This window comes from Schistocerca americana, chromosome X (genome assembly GCF_021461395.2).
Source record: "Schistocerca americana isolate TAMUIC-IGC-003095 chromosome X, iqSchAmer2.1, whole genome shotgun sequence".
Taxonomy (NCBI): Eukaryota; Metazoa; Arthropoda; class Insecta; order Orthoptera; family Acrididae; genus Schistocerca; species Schistocerca americana.
In genome coordinates, this window is record NC_060130.1 from 671666975 (window position 1) to 671680023 (window position 13049).

Genomic DNA, 13049 nt, shown 5'->3' on the forward strand with positions numbered 1-13049 from the left:
AAGAAGATTTATAGGAGGATCAAGAGGCTTAGTAGCAAAGGTTGTGAGAAAGAGCCTAGAGAGCTGAAAAGAAAACCTGTAATTATATCATTAACACAGAATGTTATAAATAGACAACAAGTAGATTTATTTGTGTAGCAGTTTCATTAGATGGTTGAATAATACATTTACTACTATGGTGGACTTTGGTCCTAAAGTTTTTACCATTGACTCTTAATAAGATCATCATCCTTAACAATTCCAACCATATGAGTATGAACACTATCTTTGTCCACTGCTAACTTAATACAAAATCATTGTCAAATCAAATAAAATTAAATAACATAAAATCAACATCAAAATACTTTACCTATTACAAGGCAATATGTTTTTTGTACAACATGTAGCATTATGTGCATGATTTCTTTAATATTAGTACTTGGAGTGATTTAGGAAAAGCATGACAAGTTTATATCATGATGATCAGAAAATGATTTCAACTGTTCATCGCCCAGTTGGCAACATTCAAGTGATGTGTGACATAATTTCAGTTAGTTAATAATACTAGAAGCATGTACATGATCCTCAGTCTTTCCCTTCAATCTCTCTCTCTCTCCCTCCCCCTCTCTCTCCCCTCTCCCTCCCACCCACCCTCCCTCCCTTTCTCCCACTCCCTCCAGCCTTACCACTTCCTCCCTTTCCCTCTTTCTATCTCTTATATTATTTTTATGGACACCATTTTACCATAGTACTCTTCTATGATGCACTTTGCTCTGCTCATACATACTTCATACTATGCACTGAAAGATACTTATCTTACATAAATGAAACTATAATTTGAAGACTGACTGATCTCAGAGTGCAGTTATTGCAGTTCAGATATACAAATTAATGGAGTTTTAGTCAAAATCCCATGAGTTTTGTCTTTCAGCCATTGTGAGGGCTATTATCCAGCTATTTTTTCCTGGTCAACTGACCTCCATCCCACAACCATAATGATCATACAAGGGTAACTGTTGAGAAATGCTAGGTTCAAAATTATTCAAATGGTTCTGAGCACTATGGGACTTAACATCTGAGGTCATCAGTCCCCTATCATTTAGAACTACTTAAACCTAACTAACCTAAGGACATCACACACATCCATGCCCAAGGCAGGATTCGAACCTGCGACCATAGCAGTTGCGCGGCTCCAGACTGAAGTGCCTAGAACCGATCGGCCACACTGGCCAGCTGAGAAATGCTAGTAACAGCTTTAAAATATTATTATAATCAGTTTCATTTCTTATATATTTTTATTAACAACAAATTTTAATTTCTTTATTTGTTGATTAATGACATCATTCTTGCATCTGCTGGTTGTTCTGTGTATGTGCGTGCACTATACTCCTCATAACCACACTGCAACTCTCATCCATGTAAAATTTGCATTACATAGATGGTTGATTTTTAATATTAGTGTGTTGAAGCCTCAAAGTAGATCTATCTAACAATCTCTCTTAAAAAGTTTTGAAGTTATGTTCTTGTATATATCATAAATGGCTTCAGTGTTCACATGTTACCATACTACTTATTGACATGAATGGAAGTTTTTTCTTATTAGAGTGGTTAGTTAACTCACATAGAAATCTGTAGTCTTTGTTTTATATAGAATATTGTAGCTGGATTTGAAGTAAAAATATTAACAAATTACTTCCTAAATAATACTGCAAAATACACCTTTTTTCTTAAATAAAACCAAGATAGGTTTAAAGGTGTGTAACCATAACACAGATGTTCTTGTGACCAATCAAACTAGGTGTGTTCACGTGCAAAATACACTGAGGAGCCAAAAAATCTGGTACACCTCCCTAATATCATGTAGGGCCCCATGCAGAAGTGCCACTAAACAATGACATGGACTCAACTAATGTTGAAGTAGTGCTGGATGCAACTGACACCATGAATTCTCCAGAGCTGTCCATAAATCTATAAGAGTACGAAGGAGTGAAGACAGCATATTACAAAGTATCCCAGATATGCTCAATAATGTTCATGTTTGGGGAGTCTGATGGTCAGCAGGATGTTTAAACTCAGAAGAGTATTCCCGGAACCACTCCGTAGCGATTCTGGACATGTGGGGTGCTGCATTGTCCTTCTGGAATTGCCCACATCCATTGGAATGAACAATGAGCATGAATGGATGAAGGTGATCAGACAGTATAACAGTCACCTGCTGACATGCAGGGTCAGTGGATTCATGATGTTGTCTCCATACCCAAACATGTCCATCCTCTCAATACATTTTGAAACGAGACTTGTCCAACAAGGCAACATGTTCCCAGTCATCAACAGTCCAACATCAGTGTTGAGGGGCCCAGGCAAGGCATAAAGCTTTGTTTTGTGCAGTCACCAAGGGTACATAAGTGGGCCTTTGGCTCCAAAAGCCCATATCAATGATGTTTCATTGAATCGTTCACATGCTGTCACTTTTTGATGGCCCAACATGGAAATCTGCAGCAATTCGTGGAAGGGTTGCATTTCTGTCATGTTTATCAACTCTCTCCAGTCATCATTGGTCCTGTTCTTGCAGGATCTTTTTCCAGCTGCAGCGATGCTGCAGATTTGATATTTTACCGGATTACTGATATTCACAGCACACTCATGAAATAGTCGTATGGGAAGATCCCCCCGTCATCTCTACCTCAGAGATACAGCATCCCATTGCTCATGCGCAACTATAACACCACATTCAAACTCACTAAAATCTTGTTAACCTGCCTTTCTGGCAGCAGTAACTGATCTAACAACTGTGCCAGACACTTGTTGTCTTATATAGGCATTGCCGATTGCAGTGCCATTTTCTGAATGTTTACATATCTCTGTATTTGAATACAGATGCCTATACAAGTTTCTTTGGCACTTCAGTGTATAAATATTTATACATCTGTGACATTCATGTTGTAACACTCCAGTTTTGTTATACATTAATGCAAATATATTGGGCGAGAACTCGCTAATGCCATGCTCAAGACCATCAGAACCAAACTATGCTCACAGGTTAAGAACTTAGTGTAATGCTTCATCATTACACAATCATTTATAAAAACATTATTATTTATATGCATATTAATTTCTCTAGAACTGTCACAGGAAGATTCCTCACTCTGCTGACAGGGGATCATGAAGTGTCATAAAATACTGCTACACATTGTAGGAAACATAATTGATTCAACATACATGTGAAACATCCTTCAACATATTTATCAATGTACATTTGTGTTACTCTCAGTTGGATTCAAAATATAAATTTATTTGTCTAAAGTAAGTTGTGCTCAGTATAATTTGTTTTCGAATCTCTTATAAGTCTACAAATCATATTTTCTGGTACCTACTCAAAAAAAGTTTTCTATGGCCCTGCCTGATTTTTGACTTAGCTCAGGCATAACAAAGTTCAGTAATCTTTCCTCATGAGTGAGGAAAAGCTGAAACCTAATTATGCATGAAATAAAGGAAAGAAATGCTAACAAAAAAATCAAACTTCAATTACTTTTCAAATTAATTTCAGCATTCCTTAATATATGCTGCTGGAAAAAAACTTAGTAGATGCTTTTAGAGGTTTCCAGTTCAGTTAAGAATTATTGTTGCAAAAGTGCATGTGGAGTACTTGAAATGAGTACATTTGCAGATCAGTAGCACAAGCGGTTCTAAGGTACCAGCTATCAACCCTTCCTGAAACACCCATATTAGTATGTGGTGTAGCCTCCATGGGCAGGCACTGATTCTGGTATCCAGTCGATCATACAGATAGTGAATGCTGTCCTGAGATACATTATTCCATGCTTTCTAGGCCTGCTCATGTAGATCTATTAGAGTTGTTGGTTGATGAGTCACATGAATCACTTCTCATGCTATCATATCCCATATGTGCTTGATGGGAAATAAGTCTGGAGATCATTCTCACTATGGAATTTGCTGCACATCTTGCAGAGCACATTGAGTTTCACAGGCTGTGTGTGGGTGGGCATTACCCTGTGCTGTGTGGACATCTAGAACCTATCTACACATGTGGGCATGTTCATGTGACCACTGACACCAGCATTGTTGCACAATTCATGCAGTACATCCAATATGAGTGCCAATTCTCCAAAAGGACCATCCCACTACTCAGGAAGACCCTTTCAAACTTGCTCAGTTGGCTGTAGGAATCATAAGTGCAGCTGCTTGCCTCACATGTCTGCACCACACTGAGCCTTCTGGCTGTGAGCATTCTCTAGTAATAGGCACTCTGGTAGCTATGCCACCATGCTGTCTGTTGGCAGATAATATTAAAATCATTACCAGTACATCTACTATCTGCCAGGTGACTTATGCTGTCATCGTATCATAATGGAAACCTTCTTTCAGGGTGTAATTTTTTTCTGCTGGTGTGTTTAGTGCAACATGAAATTAATTTGAAAAGTCTGTCTACATAAAATAAAATTCCTAGGTTTTTACTACCTGATTTTCTCATTTTTCATCGAATGTAAACCATCAGTTTAAGAGGAACTCACTTACTTTTCAAACCATGTGAGAATCACTAAGTACAAAGTTACAATTGACAGAATACTGTTTAACCATTTCACAGACTATATTATCAATTTACTAATATATTCCAACAGAATTTAAAGTGTTGTGCTCTGTGAGTAATTTTACATATTGCCAGAACACATGTATTTGGGTTATGCCTTAAAATTCTAATCCACATTAGCTTTATCAATCTTGTTAATAAAAGGTGCTGGAAAGAATACTTTAGTGTCTGGAAGCTATTTTTCAGTACCTATGTAATCTATTATTAATATCTCAAATGTTTTCTCATTTCTCAGTTCCAAACACAAAGTATTCTTTCATTAATTTTAGGAACAAAACATTTAGTTACCATAAGTGAGTATCCATTGTTCTTTATTTTCAAATAGTTAGCTACAAGAAACCCTTCTGAACAATTTCTGTGATCTTACTTCGATTTACTTTGTCTCCCATATCAAGCAGTAATGTAATGCTTTCTTCGGCCGTTACCTATTGAAGTCCCAATCTTACACAAATACTCTGTGTGTGCTTTTAAGTACCTCATACTTATAGTGCAAATACAGCAGTGAAAGTGAATTAAAGTGTAACACTACCTGCATAAAACAGAATTAGAATGTTAATAATTTCATTGACTATAACATTCACGCACCTTACTCCACAGATTGTGATGACTGATTTCTTTATCTGATGAATACAGCTTTTGACAGATACAGATGTGGCCAATTTGCATATAGAATACAGAAATCATGGATTAAGATTATTGTTGTTTTAAATTCAGTGTTGATATCCTTCATCATATTTTTGTTTTATACAATAATGATGGTGAATTACTGACACATAGTTATGATTCTGTCCAGAATTCATCTCTGAGAAGCAGTCAAGAGGATTTCCCTTGGCCCAGTGATATCCAGCAGTGGAGCAGTTCAGATAGTGGCACATCTAACCAGCTTCGTGCAAATCTACTTCATGAAAGGGATAGGAGGTAAGATTGAGTTAATTAGCTTAATGTTAATACATCAATTGAAAGAAACATTTTGTGTACCTTCTCAGCATCAGAAAATGAGTGCTGTTCAGTGTCTAATTGCTGTAAGAGGTGGGTCAGGTGATGTAATTGCAGGAGACAGAGAGAAAGAAGTAGCAAGGTTCAGGCAGAGGGTGTGGCTACTGGGGACACAGAGAGAAACCGGTGGGCAAGGAATACTTGTGCAAGGGCAGCACTAAGCTTCCACATGGGAATATATGAAATCAGGACATGAAGATGAAAAAATGATCACCTTAGAGACAGATGATTCAGAAGACATTGTGAAAGTAGGGAGGAAGAATGGGTCATGAACAAAAGTAAAATGTGAGAAGGAGGGAACAGAATGAAGTTAAGAATATTTGGCTGAGTAGTGTATGAAAGAGTGGGTACAGCTGTGAAGCTGAAATAGCAAATTGAATATAGGAAATAAAGGAGACTGAGGAACATCCAGAGTACAGTAGGGTCTGTTGGAGGGTTAGTAAACACCTGCACAATTAAGAAAAGATGGTGCTTGAATGAGGGAAGGAGAAGTAGCTGTTGTCTTCCAGCATACAGTCCTCTGTTCCCATTCAACTGTACAGGATGATTATAGTTTAAGTTAAACTTTCAAAACGCTGTAGAAATAACACCACTTGTCAGAATGATGTCAAATTGCAATGGAATATTATTGGACAAGGGGGAAAACGTATGGCAGAAGATACAAATAGTGTGAAAATTGATCAATAGATGGCACTGTATGTGTCACAATATGTAAATGAAAACACCTGACATGCGCACAACCCATTTAAGTTGGTATAAACACATGAGGTACACAGCTTTTCCTCCTTTCGTGTCTGCAATGTTCGCTGTCTCAATGCAGGATCACGCTCTGCTTGTAAAGCTGTATTACAAGAATTATAACTGTGCACACATCGCCTTGCAGAAGTTCTTGACAATGAAGGGTTTGAAAAAGAAATTGGTCTGATGACTGCCACAGGTCTGAAGAAAATGATTCAGAAATTTGAAAAAATGGGTTCTTTTTATGTTCAGCCTAGTAGAGGGAGGAAACAAATTGATTTGATGTCAGTGGAAGCAGTGGCCACAACAGTGCAGGAGGAGACGATTGGTGGTGTGCAAACGTGTAGTGCATGGAGAATTGCCCAAACATTGGACATACCCTTGAGCACGGTGCGTAAAATCCTATGAAGCATCCTTCTTAGCTATCCATTCAAAATTACCCATGTGCACAAGTCACAAGTTGCTTGCTGTTGACTTGCCAGTAAGAGAGACCTTTGCTTTAGAATTTCTTGCTCACATGGAAGTGGACAATGATTTTCTGTGGAAGATTTTGTGGACAGATGAAGCCCACTTCCATCTGACAGGATATGTCAATACGCAGAATTATCGAATATGGGCAACAGAAAATCCTCACGCAAATAAACCAGTACCACTTCATCCTGAAAAGGTTGCTGTGTGGTGTGGGTTTATGGCATCAGTTATCATAGGGCCATATTTTTTTGAAGAGACAGGTGCTACCAGTCCCGTTACCTGTACCATCACTGGTAAGTGCTACGAGTGTCTTTTGTGTACACACATCATTCCAGCTCTCCAGCAGCAGGGATGGGATCATTTTTGTGCAAGATGGCACTCATAAACACATTTCAAATCAAGTTAAGCAGCTGCTGAAGCACCATTTTGCAAATGCTAGAATTATCAGCCACTATTTCCCAACAGCCTGGCCATCCCGCTCACCTGATCTTAATCCGTGTGACTGCTGGCTGTGGGGCCATCTGAAAGATGTTGTGTTCAGTGTTCCAATTGCAAACTTAGCTGCATTGAAGGCACACATTGTGCAACACATTCTGAACGTGACCTCAGAAACACTTCGCTCAGTTGTGGAACATGCTATTTCTCGACACAAAAGTTTTCTGTGTATGGTACTGCATCATAATGTAAAAACTACTGCTGCTGGAGAAAAACCAATGTTTGAGCCATGGTTGCAGTGGCGTTCTAATTACCCAGGCCACTGCAACCATGGCTGAAACATTGGTTTTTATCCAGCAGCAGTAATTTTTACATAATGACGCGGTACCATTCGCAGAAAACTTTTATGTCAACTGACTCTGGCTGAGGAAGCCTAAGCAATTACATGCTTTTTCTCGATTTCAACTTGTTGCAGAAAATGGTGGACAACATATTGAACATGTTTTGCGCATGTCACATGGAAATTAATGATCCAGTTTGATTCTAATTGATGCTTTTTATGCATTTTTGGCGTCAGGACAATTAAAAACCAATGTGAGTAATGTGTTTTGCACTGTTTTTGGCCTCAGGACAATCAAAAACCGATGTGACTGATGCTTTTTATGTGGTTCTTGGCCTCAGGACAATTAAAAACCCATGTGAGTGCTGCTTTTTATGCGGTTTTTGGCCTCAGGACAATTAAAAACTTATTTTTCCCATCCGATGTGGTATCACCTTCCTATGGTGAATGGGCTTATGTAACTAACAGTATCTCACCTGTACACCCATTCACACTGAGTAGTACAATTTGTTTAACATCAACACCTTAGGCATTGTTGTATAATTCATCTGTCATTTGTAGTCGACCACTATTAAATTCTGATGCTTAGAGTGCCATATACTGCTACATTTTGTAACTATTTATTTTTCTTATGCCTTACGTTTTGCCCCTTCTCCGATAATATTCCATTGCAATTTGACATCATTCTGACCAGGGGTGTTATTTCTACAGCAGTTTGAAAATTTAACTTTAATTATAATCACCCTGTATATGTCTCATCTCTTTTCTGCTCACTTCTCTACACCAATTAAATGCAAACTTCTCCGAACCCATGATTTTAGCTTCATATTTAGTTTTAGTTTTCTCCTGTCACTATGCATTTTTTGGCCCATTCTCCCACTCTTGGTTCTCTATGTGCACTCGTCACACCACAACATATACTCTAAGACAAGAAAAACATGATGCACCACAAAGGAGTTATGCAGATTTCTCACAAGTTGATATTCATACATATACTGACAGAAAATGCAAAACTGTAATCTTTGACAGCCGATAAATGAATGTGAGATGCTGCAGTGTAATTTGTTTGCACACCTTGCAATGATAGTAAACAGGGGACATGTCGACTCCAGGGCATAAAGTCTTTGCAAATTTCATTCTTTGTACTCAGCTGGACAGTAGCTATGTCTCACAGGCAGACAGGTGAACAATATATGCAGGGACATGTAGTTGGGCTCAAAAAAGCTGGTTGGAGTAATCGGCTAGTTGTTCAACATTTGAATACAAGTGATGCAACTATTCAATGATGTTGGCAGGAATGAGTGATCCATGACTGAACACACTGTCAGGAAGGAAGCAGTCAACCTAGAAAGATGACAGAATGTGAAGACTCTGCAATTGTCAGAGAGGCAGTCAGAGACCCAAATTCCTCATTATCATCAATACAATGTGCAACTGGTGCTACATTGATGACAAGGACCATTAAAAGGTGGCTCACAGAAAGGAGGCTGAGCTCACAGCACCCCTTGCACTGAATGTCATTGACCTGTGTACACCAACAAGCCCGTTTGCAGTGGTGTCTGGCACATCCAGCCTGAAGTAGAATTGTCTTCAGTGATGAGTCCAAGATGACCAGCAAGGTCATGTCTGGAGACGCCTGAGACAGTAACGGGATACCAAGCTGACTGTTGCCAGCCATACGGTGTGACAACCAAGTGTGATGGTCTGGGGTGCCATTTCTTTTGACAGCAGGACCCGTTTGGTTGTCATCAACAGCACTCTTATAGCACAGCAATATGTCGATGATATTCTGTGCTCTGTTTTGTTGCCTTTTATGGCAAGCCATCATGGTCTTACATTCCAGCAATATAATGCCCTCCCATAAAGAGAGTGAGTTTCTATGGCTTGTCTTCGTGCTTGCCAAACCCTACCCTCACCAGCAAGGTCACGAGATCTCTCCCCAATTGAGAATGTTTGGAGCATTATGGGCAGGATGCTCTCACCAACTCAGAACTTTGACAGTATAATGTTCCAGTTGGGCAGAATTTAACATGATATCCCTTAGGAGGACATCAAACAATTCTTGTCATTCGATAGCAAGTAGAATAGCTGCTTGTTGAAGGGCCAGAGATGGACGAAACCATTATTGGCTTGCTCAATTTGTGTAGTTCTTCCTCCTGAATAAATCACCCCATTTTTATGAAATTGTAATCATTTTTTTATCTGTACTTGTACATCACATCAACTTATTTCCATTCCACTCAGATAATTCCTTCATGATGTATAACTGAAAAAAATTCAATACATTATTGAAGACAAATGCAGATGTATTACATTTACTTTGGATAAGAGTAAAGGTCTTCATTTTTGAGGTGTAAAATCTAAACAGTTCATAAAAGTTTTTTTTATCACTCACAGTTCAAATGGTTCAAATGGCTCTGAGCACTATGGGACTTAACATCTGTGGTCACCAGTCCCCTAGAACTTAGAACTACTTAAACCTAACTAACCTAAGGTCATCACACACATCCATACCCAAGGCAGGATTCGAACCTGCGACCGTAGCAGTCTCGCGGTTCCATACTAAGCGCCTAGAACCGATTGGCCACCACGGCCGGCTATCAAACACAGCCATTATCTTTTTGGCTACAAAGATTTGTCTAGCAAAGTACTGAAACATTGGTTCTTTGAAAGTGTATTTTCTAAAATACTGAGGTATGCTGTAGTAACACCTATATCTTAACTTAGAAGTAAGTAAAAAATTCTGATTTTACAAAGAAGGTCAGCATTGGCCGTAATATTGATGGTTTATTGATACCAAAATCGATTTTCAATAACATAGTGATCATCTTCAGTGCTGTGGTGTGCAAATTAAACTCATAGGCACTGGTATCAAGTTATCATCAGTAACCAAAGCTTTGGTTACTGATTCATTGCCATCTTCTTTAAATCATTAATGACATTGGGCCTCTTCTGACACCTTTCAGTCAATGATGCTCACTCCATGCACCTCTATAATTGGTACCTTTTGTATAACATTAAAGTTGAACAAAATGTTACCTCAGCTTCTCAATAGCTGTACTGTTCACTTACTTTATGGCTTGTCAAATGTCAGCATGGATGTCATACAAACAGTGTACAGTGCCAGATTTGCAGCTGCTGATCACAACTGAACTATTTTTCCCCAGATTAAATCACCACAATAACTTATTAATGCAACTACCAAGTTTTGCTGCCATACAATAATCACAGCCCACACTGTACCTCCGTGACTAGCTGCATTTTAATTATAACCACTCAGTACTTATATAGCTTGTGGTTGGTAAAGGCTGTGTTGGTCATGCACCATCTTGTACCATGAAACAGATGAAGGTCTTTTACCATGAAACATATGATAATTTGTAAATTAACTGAGTTTCATTAATGTATTAAAAGTTTTACCTGTCTTGAAACTGGAAATTTATGTTGGTTTCCAGTAGCTTCAGTTTCAAAATGTATTTAACTTTGAAATAGCTTTTGATAATACTTCACTTAATTTGATTTCATTTACTGATTATTAGTGTGTAATAGAGTAATAATGCAACAGTCTGAGAAGTTTTCCAAGGTGCAACACTCTTCCCTGCCACCACAATAATAATCTATCTTCTATTTCAAGTAGACCCATGTCTTCTACATTAGTCTTCATAATAAACTGAAATATTCATGACAAATCAATGGTATGACTTTCTAGAGATCCCAAATACTTTTCTTCTTCTGTATGCCAAAAAGCCTCTTTTTAGCACACAATTGCTACTGCATCACAGCCACGAACTAGTTCAGTTGTCCTGTCAAAACACAAATCATATATCCTTTTTAAGTGTGGGGTTGTAGAAAATGGCTTATCATTTTGAAATCTTGAATTAGATGCACTGAATCCAAAGTCAGTATTGAATTTTGTTTGAACAGTGATATCATATTCAAGTTCTTTTGTTGCTATAAAGTCTGCATTTTGCAGACAACATGTGCAATTTTATCTCTGAACTGTTCTAATTGTATTGAATCACAACAATGAGATGGTAGAGTACTGAACTTTGATGCTCAACAACTAAATACAATCTTATGTAGCACATACCTCTGCACTGAGATGCTACTTACCTGTAACTAAGGGATATACTAAGTGCATTACTGGTGCATATGAAAAAGGGGAAGTACGGCTTAATATGAAAGACTCCATATTTTGCAGAGGCTGACTTGTGCCTGAGTTGCTTTGAACTCCCAAATTATTTTATTTTTTTCTTTGCATTACATTGCCTTACCTTTTTATGTCTTCTCATACTTCCATCTGCCATTCCATTAATGCCCCTGATGCAAAATGACTGATTTTGCTAGCTGACGTAGCTTAATGTGAAATTTACTTTTATATCAGTCATTCTATACAACTATACAACTTTATTTGTTGCTACTTTCATCATTTTCATAAATTTATGAATGAAAATGAATCAAGATCATGAACTAATTGCATTAGTTGCATTCTGATGCAAGCAGTATTTGTAGTAGTGTTTATCTTAACAATCTGAACATAATTTGTATAATGGAGCACTATGTTGTTTCCTATGAAATGGGTCTGTTGATAGTGTTGTGGAACAATAGCACTTAATTGAGGCATGTCTGCTGAATGGGCCAATGATGTGCTATATCCACTCTATTTTGGGCACCTGCCAATGTAGAGGAGGTTTTGGTTCTAGCTATTTGTGTATGAACTTCTCTGCATGTTGTACAGTTTCATAATGGTGTGTCTTAAGTGAAGAATAACTCTCTTCATCTGTTGACTGATGAAAATAATGTTCCTGGACACTGTTTATTTTGATTTCATGACTTAATGCTCTTTGTGTAGCTGGAACTATCTGAAATAGCTGAGCAGTTTTTAGAACTCCATTATGACTTTAATCTGATTTGCTTAATGTCTTAGTATGGCACAGTCCTGACACTTGAAATTACATCATTAGCTACATCCTTTTAAATCGGCTATCCAGTATGAGTAAAGTTGACCACCTCTTGTGGTTCTGACTGATTCAAAAACATGCAGCTGCTATATGGACTTGCTGACCATGATGTTCAGATAGAAAACTGCAGATATCAGAAAGATACATACCAGGGTCTTCAGTGGTTTCAGCAAAACAAAAGTATTGTCCTTTGATGAATGGGGTCAACAATAAAACTTACCTGGCAATGTAGAAAAAAATAATGAAAGTGAACTTCCCAACTCTCCTTTGATGTTTCAGCTCATCAAAACTAGAGAAAGGTAGAGCAAGCACAGGCAGTGGTGGACCTGGAGCCCTCATTTACATGCCACATGTTGCAGCACTCCATTTTATTTGAGTTGTCACTATTCAACCCTAGCCATCATTCTTGAAGGTGTTGTCTTTTGAGCCCCAATTATTTGTGCAGTTTCTTAGCTGCTCTTACTGTTATTTTTGCAATGCCAGTGGCTGCTGCAGTTATAATTTCTGAAAAACTGCTGCT

The 13049-nt window shown here is 38.1% G+C and overlaps 1 protein-coding gene across 5 annotated transcripts in view; it reads left to right on the forward strand.

Annotated features, from left to right (window-relative positions):
* LOC124555769 (cAMP-regulated phosphoprotein 21) overlaps positions 1 to 13049 on the forward strand; it is a 989726-nt gene that overhangs the window by 783248 nt on the left and 193429 nt on the right. For all 5 annotated transcript variants that reach the window (XM_047129817.1, XM_047129815.1, XM_047129818.1 and 2 more), the window contains one exon: positions 5382 to 5506. In XM_047129817.1, the coding sequence (XP_046985773.1) occupies positions 5382 to 5506 (125 nt within the window). The remainder of the gene's footprint in view (positions 1 to 5381; positions 5507 to 13049) is intronic.